The following is a 15,899-nucleotide window of genomic DNA, read 5'->3' as shown; positions in this document are numbered from 1 at the left end:
GCGGGGTTCCGGCGAGGTGGGGCCCGCGGGTGAGGGAGCGGAGGTGGGAGGAGATGGAGGCGTTGGAGGCTTGGGAGAGGGAGAGGAAGAGGGTTCTGGGAGGGGTATTCTGGGAATGGAGAGGGGTATTTCGGGAAGAGTGAGGGTGTCGGAAGGAGAAGAGGATGGGGAGAGTGAGGAGGAGGAGTATGAGGAGGAGAGGGTAAGTGGGGAGCTTGGAAGGGAGAGGTAGGGGCATTTTGGGAAGGGAGGAGTGTTTTTTTTTTTGGGGAAGAGGAGTTTTTGCAGAGGGAAGAAGAGGAGGAAGAAGGCGGCTGGTTTTTTATTTGTTTTTGGGTTTTTTTATTTGTTTTTTGCCTTTGTGATTTATTTATTTCATCGAATATTTTGGCGTTCAGTGGGGTCGAATTTACCGAAATGCCCTTGTTTCGCGCGACACGAGATACTCCGTGACTGAAGACGGGGCCCATCTGAAGGAAAGTGGGTTTTTGGTTTCTTTTTCCGAGTGAGTCGCCCGCAACAAGTTCGATCATTTACATCTAGTGGCGCGTAGCCAGCAAATTTTTTTTTGCCTCGATAAATAAAGTATGTTAATAATTGTAGATGTTGTATATATATTTACATAAAACATTACATGATCAATTCTTTTCTTTCTTTTAAAACAATAGTGGGAGCTTTCAAAATTGTGCCCGTGGAGAAAATAAATATACTAATTGACATTCTGATTCTATGTTAAGAAATCACATCTGACGACAAGTTCCAAGTTGTTGGCTTGTGAACTAATAATGTAATATCAAGATAACAAAATCATTACTTGTGCACATTTTTCTTCGAATAATATATCAAACTGAACAAGCCAATGCTAATTAGTGTTTGTGATCTTTGAACAAGCCAAGCCTACCCCGGCTACGCCTATGTCTACATCTCAATTTGGACGCTAGTAGAATTTTCATATTAGTACCTCATCTCTTGAAATTGCTCTGCGCCCATCAAAATCCAACGGGGTCTTGCAATTTCATCCCTCGGTAACTGTAATACACTTCGACTAATATTTATTTGAAGGCCCAAGGATTCTCCTTGGGAAAAAATGAACTAAGGGGTATTTTGGTCATTAGGCTACCGAATTGCGAGATCTCTTAGAACGTCAAACAGCAATTTCAATGATTTGAGGTTAGGGCCTGTTTGTTTTACTAAAAAAAAGGGAAATCAAAGAAATGGAAAACTATTAAAATGAAGAATTGGTTTGGGAGTGTTTGGTTGGCTAAAAAAAGAAGAAAATCAAAAAAATAGAGATGAAATGATATTAGTTGTCATATTATTATTGGATGATGTGAGTGATTTTTTAAGAAAACTAGTTTTGATGTTGTTTGGTTCGCTAAAAAAATAAGGAAATGAATTATAAGAAACCTATTTCCTGTAGTTTGTTGTTTTCTTTTGGTTTGGTTCATTCTTAAAAATAAGAAATAAAATGAGATGAGATGAGTTGTCATTGTATTATTGGGTGATGTGATCCAAGATTAAGAAAAGTGTTTTCACAACTTTTTGGGATGAAAACAAAGAAATAAAATGTTAATGAGATGAGGTGAATTGTTATAATATTTTATTGGATGATGTGAGTGATTTGAAATGATGAAAAGAGATGAGTTGAGTGATGTTTGGATAAAAATAATATTTTATTAGATGTGATGGATGAGTTGTTAGATAAAAATAATATTTTATTAGATATGATGGATGAGTGGTTAGATGAAAATAATATTTTATTAGATGATGTGGATGAGTTGTTAGATGAAAATAATATCTTATTGGATGTTGTGGGTGAGTTTTAGGGATGAAAATGGAGGAAATAGTACTTTTTGAGATTTTTCACCTTTTCCATTTCCATTTTTTGGTTTTTAGGAAATAACCAAACAGGCCCTTATATGAAACAAGTTAGGTACTTGCACGAGAGGACAACAGAGGCCAAGATACATAAAGATGAAGTTTGATTATCATTTTTAATCCGTAGAGAAGAATATTAGGAAAAGATGTCATATCTGGTGAACATATGCTGCCGACTAGCACCAAATACGTACTATTTTTTTTATCAGTAGGACTAATAAGATTCAAGTCATGTGCCCCCAAAAAAGAGAACGCATAACGCTGATATCTCCATCCCAATCACCGTAGCTTTTGCAATATTCCCCTCTTTGTTGGGTTTCATACGTGGAAGTTCACAAATCTGTCGTCTAATATCACCCAATTAAATTGAATAAAACACGTATCTCTACTGAAAATAGCACAAAAGCGCTTATTAATGGCTAGCCATAGAAGAACAATATTAGACGGTATACGGACCGTATATTATTCAAGTAACAAACGACGATTTCAACAAGATAATAACAATTTCAAAGTACAAAACTATTACCAGCAACAACTGATGACAGTCACAAAACAAACATGTTGCTTTTCTTTTATGCAACTTCTTGTGGGCATTTTCTAACCAAGTGATCTGCAGGTCCTCGATGTTTACGTCCGTTATGTACCAATTCTTCACAAACCCTGCAATAAGATCTTGGCTTCGAACAGATCATCTGCTAAGCACAACAGTTTATCGAAAACATCGCCATCGTTATTAAAAGAGTACACAACAGCCTAATATACAAGAAAGGGCTACAGAATTCTGCACAAACCCTGCATAAACTGATTACTTGGTTGTGCCTGTGCTAGGCACTGCAATCCAAGAAAAACACATTTAGTAGTGCTAAAAGCTATATAGGTATCTCCCTGACTAAAATTCAAAAGTCAAAATCCCAGAAAAGCACTCCTCTCGTATTCCCAATACTCTTTGGCTTGCTTTAACATCTCAGCACGCTCCTCCCTCAGCCTCTCTCTCCAATAGTCTTTGCACCTGAGAGATTGAAGCAGAAGACATTAGAGTCTAAGGTTTCCAGTTGAGTTTCGTTATAAGGCGCGTAGAATAAAAAATAAGTTAAGAATCTTGCAGGTTCCAGATACCTATTCTTCAGTAGCAGGTCCAGCTCTTGCATACACACTGCATCACAATACACGCCAACCTGCACACATGAAGACAATGAGAAAGAAGGCGGAATATTTGAAAGTTTTTTGTTTAATTTCTTTTTCATGCATGTATAACTGCTAGCCAAATGATCTTTATATATTGCTGTATTGGTGGTAGATGTTCCTACGAAGTTAAGTGCAAGCTCCATAACAGGCAAATGAGAATTATGTAGAAAGCATCAACTAACAAGTTTCTTTATAAAAACAATTACGATCCTTGAATGGTAATTATGTATCCGTATCTGTGATGGATAAAAATAACAGCAATTCCAATAAAAAACAAAAGTTATGTCGCTGTCCACAAAATTTACTTGAGCAAAGGCACATAGGTGTCTCTAAATGGATCCAGAAAGAAACCAAAGCCATCTTGAAGTCCAGTATTTTTTTTTTTCATGAGTTAGAAAAGGGAGGATAAAAAAACAGGAGTTAAAAATTATCCATGGCTAGTGGTCTCGTTATTTCCTCTTTACATCCTTTCTTCTGTGTTTTCTCAAATCTTCTACGCCTGGAAAACCCTTAGAAGCCCCATCTAGGTCTTCCTAATTGAAACCAGTGCTCAAGCTTTTCTTGCCATACAGTCCACCTAGAGAGTTTGTATTTTCCTCTTGAGTTCTATCAAGTTATTGATCAAGTTTGTTTTGAGAAAGTATCAGCTAATTGTATGGACATGTGGCCCATTATTCAAATGTTTTAAAGCTGTGATTGCTATTTTATTTTAAAAATCCACATTGCTACTTGATCGTCATTATTAAACTGAAGCAGTCCTCCAATGAGTTTCTTATTTTCCTTGCATTCATTTACTTATTATTGCATTAGCTGTCAAATATATAATCTAGGGTGCATTGCACCAAGGCCCTAATTCAAAAAGTTCCTTATTAAACAATTTGAATCTTATGTTAATCCGATTTAAACATGAAGAATGCTAGACCAAGATGGTTGTTTATTGAGACAGTACCAGTAGGACTTGAGTTTGATGAAAAGACGTAATAAAGAGGTTAAGATATTATAGACTGATTAATTTACTTAATGATGTTTTCAAAAACCGGGAAAAAATATTTGTCAAAAATTCAAGATTAAACATGAACAATCCAGTGGATAAAAGTAAAATTAAAGAGCATCAATAAACAGGGTGTCTACTTTAGATTGTAGTGTAGCAATCTCAAGATGGTAACCAATTGATGTTAAAAAAGAAACACAGTGGTCGGTGCCAAAAGATAATTCATATACAGCCTCCAATACAGTTATTTTGAAGACGAACTGATTTTACAACAAGAAACATAATGCCAACTGACTGGTTGTTCATTTTAATATTTTGATGAGACCTGTTAGTTAATTTGGGGGGTAAAAGAAACCTGATTGTCATAGGAAATGAAGGGGAAAAAATTATGACCCTTATTTTATTTACTATTGGCTCTAGCCACACATCTCTTATTGAATTCTTAAAAGAGCAACCTGTGTGATGTTTCTTGAAGATTCAGCGAGATAAAAATGTACATTGAGGTAATTTAAACTAGATGCTGCTGACTCTTTAGGTCATTTAAGAAATTCACTCCTACCAAAGCATATTTGTCTAAGAGTTATCCATGAGAGAGCTTGCTTGGGCGTTCAAGATATTTTACACAGAACTAGCCGAAGGTTTCAAATGTGATAGGGAAGAACTGCATTCAGACATTTTCTATTAATGTATATCCAATGGTCATATTAAGATTGGCGAGCGAATGTTTAAGAAAATTGATAACAAGCCTACAAGTTGGAATAGGAGACCTCGAGATTTTGAGGTGTTGATTTTAGTTAGTTCTGTTCTAAACAAAACACTTCGCAGGCAGGCAAATCAGAGCCAAACAAGTTGCCTCCAAAAACTATAATGTCTAAACTAAAGAGAGAACCATCAGATAACATAAAATTTGAAATTTTCACAAAAACGCTCTTGGATTAGTGTCTCATATATGCAAAGGAAAACATTAAGAAAACCTAGTATCAGGATCAACATTGCAACAAAAAGGGAGATAATTCACACAAAATACAAGTCAAGGAGCATAATAAAGTTGATAAATGAAACAATTAAATCATCTCATACCGATCTACACACAGGACACTTCGCTTTCTTAGATGCTGTCTTGAGACCTTGGAAAATCAGCACAGATGCTGAAGAGCAAGCACAGCTTTTGCAGAAAAGATGTCCGCAGCTCAAAGCATATGGATTAAATACAGTGTCCTGTAGAAAAAGGGGGGAAAGAGAGAAGGGGATGAACAAATTTATCAGGAGTTGCTAGGTGTTTAATAAAAAGAAAAATACATCAAAATAGTCAATAAAGAAGACAGAAACATGAGAAGAACAAACAAAGCAAAGAGATGAAATATGAGTATTAAAACAGTCAAGCAAGAAGGGAGCATGAAGATACATATGATAACATTGATTCAACGTGCTTAATAATCTGAAGGAGGTCGCCAAGTAGGGAGCATGGAGATACATAAGATAACATTGATTCAACATGTTTAATAATCTGAAGGGGGTCCCCAAGTATTTCCAACTAACAAAATAAAATATAGATAATTGCAAAGCACCAAAACCTGCTCCAACGGAGAAACGTGATTACTTAAAAGGTGAATGCATAAAACCATGAATGCAAATTTGATAGCAAATCGAACAGAAAATTTCCAGTCCAACCATCAACCAGTCAGGCTTTCAGATTGTTCTCGACATAAGTATTTGCTAACTATTACTTTATGCATGGAACAAGAAGATATTCATCATATCCCTCGAAAAACAAGTTAAATTCATCATGAAAAGAAATTTGCAGAGAAGTAGTGAAGTAACAAATGTGGTTTTAGAAAAGAGAAGGACAGGAAAATCCTCTTACAAATAGGCCTGCATCTCCAAATTACTGAATATTTGGACTATGGAAATGGAATATAGATCTTTTTCTTAATTTAGATAAAGCACAGAACAGTAAACATCTAACATTATGAAGAATGGAAGCAAACATCTTACCAGGCAAACAGCACATGTAAGACTGTACTCATACTTAATGGAGTCAGAAAAGGTCATAGACATTACAGGTTGTGCACCACTTAAATCACAAGAGAACTTTCTGAAAAATTCTCCAGGTTCTCCAATGTCCGACCCTGTAAAGTTTACATAAAATGCACCTAGTTCAATTAGCCAAGGTGACTGCAAAAGTTCAATCCTCTTAGCATGCATTTCAGTCTTAAAATTTCTGCCAGTAACAGATCTATGTACCTGCCATATATTAAACTAATAATGTAAGAATTTACACAATGGATATCTGGAACACAATAAGTGTTGAATTACTTACTTTGTCATACTTCTTTAATATCTTTCGAATAGCAATAGCATTCATGGTAACATAATCAAGTAAAAGCCTTCCTTCTTGAACCATGACTTGCTGATCATCTGTGAAGCAATGACGCAGTTTCCACATATATCTCTGAATACCTCCAGGAGCAACATGGAGATGGAGCAGACGCCTTACTCTTGAGCTGAAACATCCTGCTACCTCTGAAGCCTCCCTTGCCAATTCAGAAAAGAACTTTTCATCGCACACTAAAAAAGCAAGTGTTCTTAGTAGAAGCACTAAGCAGTCTTTTAGGGAACAAATAGACTAACAAAGAACCCAGTTCATGAAGTATTTCCATGTTGATTGGCTTAGACACAGATTAGCAACTATTTTTTAAAAAGGGCAATCATAATCCAAGTTGATATTCAGATTACCGTCTTATACTTGAATTTCAATTAAAGTAAAAGGAAATTTTGGTGGGGTTCGAAAAAAATATTAAGCTGTCATATTTGATTCATACTTAGTCAAATTACACAATTGAGATATGTGCAAGAAAAAAGGGTTGGCCGGTAGGTTCTCCTATCTGAGCCTGAATAATAACTATGTATAGAATGAACTGCTATTTCAACACCAATTACATGATCAAATAAGGGTCAAAAAGCTGAACCAAATATATTATAACCAGAGAACTCAAGGTTTCTTCCACTACTTTTTAAAAAACCAGGTAATCATGATCCATGTTGATATGAAGCTCTCTGTCTTATTCTGAAATGTTTTAAGTAATAAAAAATTTACAGTGGGGTGGCAGGTATCAACCTATCACATTTGATCCATATATAATAGAATTTAACTATCGAAACATGTCCAAGAAAAAGGGTTGTGCCATCTTTGAGTTTCAATAATGTTTATGAATATAATGACAACTCATGATCACATGAGCAACTCAAGGTGACTTCTTGGTATTTTCCAAGAAACAAGGTAATCATAATCCATGTTGATTACTATTATTGAAATTTTATTAAGCAAAAGAAATTTACAGTCACATTTCATATAAAAAAGGCATTACATTGTCATGTTTGGTTCATATGTAGTCGAATTTACACTATTGAAATATGTCCAAGAATAAGGATAAGCCAATTGATTGTCATATTTGAGCCCGAATAATGTTTAGTGAATAGAACAAAACTGCTATTTCGAATGATGGCCAAAAACTCACGAAATTATGTCTGTATTGTTCTTCTCATTATTTTTAAAGAAACAAAGGTAATCATAATCCAAGTTGATACTCAGATTATTGTATTGTATTGAAATTTGAGTCAGTAACAGAAAATTACAACGGAGCTTTGTGGGAAAAAGGTATTGAATTGCCATTTTTTATTCACATGTAGTCGAATTTACACTACTGAAGTGTGGCCAAGAAAAGGGTTAGCCGGCACATTGAATAGAATGGAATGTGGCTTGGACAACAATTACATGATCAAATGAAAGCCAAAAATTTCAACCAAATATATTATTAATGGACAGCTCAAGGTTTCTTCTTGCTAATTTTTCAATAAACAAGGCAATCATATATAATCCGAGTTGCTTACTATTCCCAACAAGTTTGATTAAGCGAGAGAAAAAGGTATTAATTGACATATGATTCGTATGAGTCGAATTTATACTATAGAAATATGTCCAAGAAAAAGGGTTGGCGAATGGATTTTCATGTACATGAATAGTTTGGACAACAATTCCGTGATCAAGATTTCAACCAAACATAATTAGAAAGGGAGAACTCGAGATTTAAGCAAATTCTCTAGCATTTTCCCCCTACTATATATATATATATATATATATAGAGAGAGAGAGAGAGAGAGAGAAATATGGGTATGCTTGATACCAAGCACAAATTTTGTGCTTGGTAGTGATGTGTCACATCCCCATTCACTCATTACTCATGTGAATTTGTTCCAACATTTGAATGAGTGGAGGGAGATTTGACACCTCACTACCAAGCATAACTTTTTGTGCTTGGTACCAAGCATACCCATATTATATATATATATATATATAAATATATAATATAATATATATATATAATATATATATATATATATGCAGAGAAATGGAGAACCTGTACAATTTTTCAGCAACTTGTCGTGATTGTAATCTTGCCGTACATCAACATCAAAGAAATCTTAACACCTTCACAAACTCATGTAGATTAGGAAAGATTAGGCCACATCAAACTAAATTGCTTTGAGCACTGGTACCAGTTTCTCCATTTTTCTCTCCTAATATATATATAGGAGAAAGTTCCTAAGGTGCGCTTAGATAGTCATTTAAGGATTGCGCCTTAAAATCACGTAATTGAGATACATTATAAGATCCCGTTCCGTTTACTTAATCCTATAATTTAAAACCCCAACACACTATATTTGGGGTGAACCCGTTATGTTTGACATCATCAACTCGTATCAATTTAACGTTTCGAATGAATAGAACTCATCAACCTAAGTCGACGAGGGCAACGACGATTGGTTCACCAAATTTGATGTTTGGGTTTTAAAATGTAGATACAGTTCAAACGACGGATCATCTATAAATGTTAGCTCAATCAATTGATTTTCTGCGCATCTTAGATATATCTAAGGCGTTACCGCAGGAACATTTTTCCAATATTATTATATTATATAATATATATATATATATATATATATATATATAATATATAAATATATATATATAGGGAGAGGTTCTAATAAAAACCTCATTAGCCTAAAAACTAAAAACCTCCTTCATCCAATGGCTAGGATTCAGTCAAACAGTCAACAGACACATGCATTAATTACCTCATTAAACACATGCATTAATTACATCAACGTAGTGAATCACTGAATCCAGATTTACTACAGTGAACCTTAATTCATTACCTCAACGAACACGTCCTTTACTGCAGTGAATCCAGATTCACTGTAGTGAATCCAGATTCATTACCTCAACGAACACGTTTTTCACTACAGTGAATTCAGATTTACTATAGTGAATCCAGATTCATTACCTCAACGAACACGTTTTTCACTGTAGTGAATCCAGATTCACTGCAGTGAGTTCGTTGAGGTAATTAATGCATGTTCTGTTGACTGTTTGACTGACTCCCAGCCATTGGATTCATCTAGATCCAATGGATGATATTAGTTTTTAGTTTTTAGGCTAAGGAGGTTTTTATTAAAACCTCTCCCTATATATATACTAGATTTTATGCACGTGCAATGCACGTGGTTAAATACTGCGATTAGGTATTTTTGTTTTATTTTCTTACTAAAAAATTTGTTCCTCGGTTACACTTTGATAATTTTTGCTCGCTTTAATTTTAGTATTATTTGGTTTATTTTCTTACTAAAATTTATTCATCGATTACACTTTGGTTATTTATTTATTTGATGTTTGTTTGAATAGGCTACACTCGTTTTAAATTTTTATGTTGATAATTGAATTCTCACGAGATAAATATAATCTAAAGCCAATTTAAATTTTTATTTTATTTTGATCACCATGCAATCGAGCTTGACCTGAGAAAGTATAATGTTATGAAAGTGAAAACACTTGAAAAAAATTACATTATAAAAGATAGATGAATAATAAAGCCAACGAACCAATATGGTTGATTTAAAGTGGGCTAAAATAACAAAAAATAGTTAATGAAAAAAAAACCATAAACTAAATATTAATGCTAATTCTAGTACACTTTTATATGATAAAAGCACCCACATATGCATATGAAAGCACTAAAATAGTTTATGAAAATCTCTTCTAAATGTTCCTAATTTTACTAAAAAAATTAACTACTCTATAACAATTCACAAAATATTATCTTTTATTGCTTCTATTTTAGTTTTTATTGAGTCGAGATCAATCATTCTTCATTTTTATCTTTTTCCTAGTCAATTCTAGAGTAGTGTATTCATCGTTTACATCGACTGTGATATGAGGCTGGAGCATGTTATCTTTCCTGGGCTCATTCATCTTTTGTCTTCTCGTCTAAATTCACAAAGAAGTTGAATATATTTCTTATGTTCAACTCATCTTTTGTCTTCTCGTCTAAATTCACAAAGAAGTTGAATATATTTCTTATGTTCAACACAAACTTCTAACAATACAGACTTTGATTTTTTATTCACAAAGAAGTTGAATATATTTCTTATGTTCAACACAAACTTCTAACAATACAGACTTTGATTTTTTTCTATTTTAATAAGAATAAATGTTAATTTCATATATATAAATTTTTTTGTGTTTTTAATTTATTACTTAAATAAGGTTAGGAGCTACCTCTTTTTCTCTGCAATGAATTATTCTGTTGTGCATCCAATAAGAATTTTTGTTGTGTCATAATGTTATTTTTGCTATGTCTGTGTCATTTTCCATGAGGATCTAAACTAAGTACATTATATTTTTTATTATCAATTTGTTTTAGATTATAATATTAATATTTAATTTTTATATATTTATTTCATGAGAAAGAGATATCACCTAACCTTAGTACTATAGCATCGACGATTCTACAACATTTATCATTTGGACATTTATTATTAACATCTCTATCTACTTTCTTGTTGCAGCCTTTGCAAACATAGAATCATTGCTTAACTGTATTATAAATGGTAGTTATCGTTTCCTTAAAAGTACAATAGTGTGTCAGTATATTGGTAAACTATTATTAGGTTTAATTGTATGAATTTAGAGTAGATTTTCTAAGATCATACCTCTTTCGAATATTATAACGATTGTATAAATTTAGAGTAGATTTTCTAAGATCATACCTCTTTCGAATGTTATAAGGATTGTATATATTAGTAATTTCAATTTCTGTTGCATTTATAAATAGCCTTAATATAGATGCTTTTGTCTTGGCAGCTTACTCTGAAAGAGTGCTACATATTAACTTTACGATATAATATTTTTTATGGTGTTATATGAACGATTGCTTGGTTTACTTTCTATTCTCATATTTTTTTAGTAAGTTGTATCTTTTGGGTTGATATATATTATTGATGCAATTTATGATGACATACACAGTGTTTTCAAATGCGCGCGCCTCATTGCGCCTCATGCGTCTTACGATGCGGGGCGGTGGCGATGCGCCCCACATCTGATGCAGCAGCGTCTTTTGCGCCTCGCGTACATTCGTACTTTGTGTAGGATGCATGTAGTGCATTTCCTCATATAGTTTTTTTTGTTAACATTTCAATCGAGTCTTTATACTTGATATTCCATATCCCAAAAAACAAAATAAATCCATTGGGCTTTTTTAATAACCTTCAATTGAGGACCATTACTAATCCTTAGTTTGGATATAAGTCTTGATTTAACATTTGATTTGAAAATTTATGAAATTTACTACTATGTTGGGTGTTAGCATTAGAAATTAAGGCAATATATTGTGATTTTATAGCAAGATATTATTTATCATGATATTTTTTATGTAAATTCTAAAAATATGTTCTTTCGCGCTTGATTACATATATTAAAATATTATGTGTGTGGTGTGCGCCTCGCATCACTCGGGCGCGCGCATCGCGTTACGCCTTGCGCATGTGCGCGTAAAGATGCTTTGCGCCTCGCATTGCGCCTCACGCATTGAAAACACTGGACATACATATCTCCTTTATAAATTTGAGACAAATATAAGGTGAATTTTATATTTAGTGGCATTTAATAAGAATTTTAGTAATGAAATATATTACCTTCATATTTAGAGATCTTAAAATCTAATAGTGCTATTACATCATTATCTTTGATCATGTCTTTAAGAATTGATCATTCGTTAGTAATCATACCCTTAAATAAAGTCACACGCAGGATTGTGATACTATATAAGAAAAAGGAAAAAGATGATTTTATAATTTTTGCTTACACAGAGTCATGGCATAATAATTTTTCTTTTATCTTCTATGAAGAATGTTTCTTTCATTAAAACAAAGTTGTTCAACTTCATGGGGGATTCAGTTAGTGCTTCTTTGTTATAACTTATGTTAGTGTTAATTAAAGTGATTCATGAACGTTTCGAATTCCATTTGAAATAAAAACTGCTTGATTCTTTTGAAGGATATCTCTAAATTTTCTGATAGTACTCCATACATAAATCTTTGTAATTTTTACCCTATAAATATTATTACCATTAGAGATTAATATTTATAAATTATAATCAATTAATGTTAAGCTATTATATTATAGCCTTTTATTAGTTTTTTGCGATTTAGTCTTTTATCAATTAATGATACTTATGTATTTTTGCTACTCTAACATATTGATAAAATTATATGTAGTTACTTTAATTTATACAATAACGTTAATATTTAATCTATCATATATTTTTAAAAATTTTATTCTTTGACTGAGTATTTTTAGTCTGTTATTATTATAATTTTTTTACCAGCATCAACTTGACTTTTTTAGATTCTTAAAAAAAGATAGTAAACCTTAAATTATAAGTTACATTTATATATCTTAATAAAAGAAATATCAAATAATTACTCTTTTCTTTGCCAAGTTTTAAAATTTTAGCTTTTTATTTTGTGTGATTTTAAATTTTTTAGAGTATTTTGTCTAATTTTTAAAACTTTTGCTTTTTTGTAACACTTCATGTAATAAATTGATACCACAGAGTTGTTTCATATATTTTACTAATCTTATTTAAATCATCGAGCTAGGATAGGATATAACTATGATTAGATAGATTATAATTTAAATTAAATATTTAAAATAGTACATCGTAATTTTGACTATGAAAAGTTTTTTCCGAACTCATGCTTTTAAAGGGAGCATGATTTTTGTTTACCTTAATTTTTCTTTTTTATAATTTTGAGAATGACTTTTGTCTTTTTAATTTGTTTGATAGATTTTATATATATCTCATCCACATTATGTACATTTGTAGGTCTACGTTATTCCTGGGTTCAACCTTTGGGGCATACATTATTTATCTCATTAATTTATTTGTTTTTTTGCATATATGTCATTCATTTTGTAGACATTTATAAATTTAACATTTAATAATTTCATTTAGATTTATATTTTAATTTAAACCGTATCATTATCTTCATACTATGTATATCAAATAAGAATTCATCAAATAATTATCAACTTACTCTTGATGGATTAATATTTGAATTCCAAGGGTATTTTTGTCTACTGAAAGATTTTACCGAACTCGTGCTTTTAAAGAGAGTATGATATATATATATATATATAGGTTGAACTTGATCTACATATTCTAAAACCCCAACACACCAAGTTTGGGGTGAATCCGTCGTCGTTTGACCCTTCATCGAACCATGTGAAAAGTTCTATTCATTCAAAACCGTTAAAATTGATACGAGTGGATGAAGGGTCAGACGACGACGGGTTCACCCCAAACTTGATGTGTTGGGATTTTAGAATATGTAGATCAAGTTCAACGGAGCGGATCATCCATAATGTCGCTCAATCATGTGATTTTAGAAGCGTCATAGGAGGAAATCCCCTCCTATGACAAGGATACACATTAATCTCATATATATATATACACACACACAATAAGTAAATAGCAAAAACAAAAAAACAATAGTAAATTAGTAAAAACAATAAGTAAATTAGTCTCAAAATAAAAATTAAAAAAAAGGGAAATGACGATTACATGCACATTGATCGCAGCTCCAAAACTCTGACAGCTCCTGACGATCCTTCTCCGCGATCGCCTCAGCGCTCAACAGAGAATCACTCTCGTTCTCTTTCCCGATCGCCTCTCTCTTCTTGATTAATCCGCCAGTTCTTTGATGATCAGGATCAGGATCGAGATCAGCGTCAAAATCCTCGTCCACTTTCACCGCTCGACAAACTCGACAGCCCCTGAGGACTTTCTTCAGCTTCTTGTACTCCACATGCGAGCAATTGTGAAGAAAAGCCTCGTCCTCGTCATGGAGATACTTGCTGAACATCTCGCCAAACTTCATTGTTTTCGATCTCGATGGAAGAAACCTAGTAAAGATCTAAGAACAATGATCGGAGAGAGTATTTCCTCCTTTTTTTTTGGGATGTTGGCGACGATTTGATTTTTGATCGAGAGATCAGAATAAGTAGAGAAAGGAAGGACCCTCTTTTACGGGCTGTTCGGTTCAAATGCTAAATTTTGAGATTTGTAACCTCATTAACAATTTCAAATTCGCAGGGTTTCATATATACTTTAGGATTTTTATTATTTTATTTGGTTCAATATTATTATAGAAAATTAAAATTTATAATTTGTTAATATCTTGTTTGATTCAAACCTAAATTATAGAATAACGAATTCTAAAAAAAGAAGGAGAGGTGAATATAGAAAATAAAATACAAAGGTATTGAAAGAGGGGTATTATACCCACTTAGAGGGGGGTTAGTCACCTAAAACTAAAAAATTGAAACTGGGATAATATGTCAGATAAAATTTTAAAGTGTTAGTCACATAAGGGGCTATTTGGTTCGCTATTATAAGGGTGGAAAACTTAGAAAACCCCTCCACGTAAGATTTTTAGCCCTCCACGTCAGCTTTTTTGTTTCCGTCCATTTCTTTGTGCCGCTTTGGTTCGCTCGAATGGAAGAGGGAAAACTCTGCTGAAATCGCCGCCAACTAAGATTTTTTTCCCTCTCCGATTTCCTTCCCCAACCAAGTAAAATTGATGAAAACTCAGCCACGTCAGATTTTTTCCTTCTCTGCTTTGTTTACAAAAGTTTTTCTTTTTTTTTCTATGCGAACCAAACACAAGAAAAATAAATACATTGGTTTCCCACCATTTTTTATGTGCGAACCAAAGCAAAACAATCTATTTCTTGAAAAAGTTTGGAAAACTCAAAACTTGTGTTTCTTTACATGGAATTGCATTTCTCTATATCAAGCAAACGAACCAAACAGCCCCTAAAACTAAAACTAGAATAAAATTTTACAGTATTAGTCAAGTAGAACTCTAACAAAATTAGAATTGAGATAATGGTACAAAATTATCCTATTTTTTTATTTTCCTATACAAAAATGAGAGTTCTAGTTCTCAAATTATTCCAAGTTTTAACTTGGAACTAGATGGTAAAAAACTAGAACTCATATTTATTTTGTTTTTTTTTATTTTTTATTTTTTCCCTTTACTTCTTTCCTATTATGGTTATCACCATCATTAGACCATCATTATAATAATAATTGTCAATATCTTATAGTCTAACCAAAAGTTATTTAATAGTAAAAAACATTATTGTAAGCAATTATCAATCAATAATAGTAAGTTTAAAATACATAAATATTATTTATATCTTCAAAATGCATAAAAAAATATTTCATGATTATAAAAAATTGTCCCACGTTATTTTATCAAAATATCACGCTTGACAAAATTGTTCCTATTTATCCCACTAAAATATCCACTAACGAAAAATTATTCCACTTTAACAATTATCTTATTTTGTATGAAAATGTCACAATTGACTAACACCCCCTTATGGGATTTGTCAAATCCTCTCGAATGGAGAGGATTTGGCAAATTCTAAAAAATAGAT

General features: G+C 32.6%; 1 protein-coding gene across 1 annotated transcript; it reads right to left on the bottom strand.

Moving 5' to 3' along the window:
• Nucleotides 2,305-14,511, bottom strand: LOC109832902 (probable E3 ubiquitin-protein ligase BAH1-like 1). The gene is made up of 6 exons (XM_020400383.1): nt 14,017-14,511; nt 6,375-6,622; nt 6,050-6,298; nt 5,135-5,272; nt 2,995-3,053; nt 2,305-2,887 (listed from the first exon to the last, which is right to left on the bottom strand). Exons 1-6 carry the CDS (start codon nt 14,330-14,332, stop codon nt 2,782-2,784), a joined length of 1,116 nt encoding a protein of 371 aa, XP_020255972.1. The 5' UTR covers nt 14,333-14,511; the 3' UTR covers nt 2,305-2,781.

This window comes from Asparagus officinalis, chromosome 3 (genome assembly GCF_001876935.1).
Source record: "Asparagus officinalis chromosome 3, Aspof.V1, whole genome shotgun sequence".
In the NCBI taxonomy this organism is placed as follows: domain Eukaryota; kingdom Viridiplantae; phylum Streptophyta; class Magnoliopsida; order Asparagales; family Asparagaceae; genus Asparagus; species Asparagus officinalis.
The sequence above is the reverse complement of the archived record's forward strand: the minus strand, read 5'-3'. Positions and strand labels throughout refer to the sequence as shown.

What these genes read in the sequence shown, in the direction of transcription:
- LOC109832902 (XM_020400383.1), bottom strand. Translation starts at nt 14,332, where the DNA reads ATGAAGTTTGGCGAGATGTTCAGCAAGTATCTCCATGACGAGGACGAG. An exon ending in GAGCTGCGATCAATGTGCAT is followed by an intron (nt 6,623 to 14,016) that starts GTAATCGTCATT and finishes TTGCTTTTTTAG; the next exon opens with TGTGCGATGAAAAGTTCTTT. An exon ending in TTACATGTGCTGTTTGCCTG is followed by an intron (nt 5,273 to 6,049) that starts GTAAGATGTTTG and finishes CTTTTTCTACAG; the next exon opens with GACACTGTATTTAATCCATA.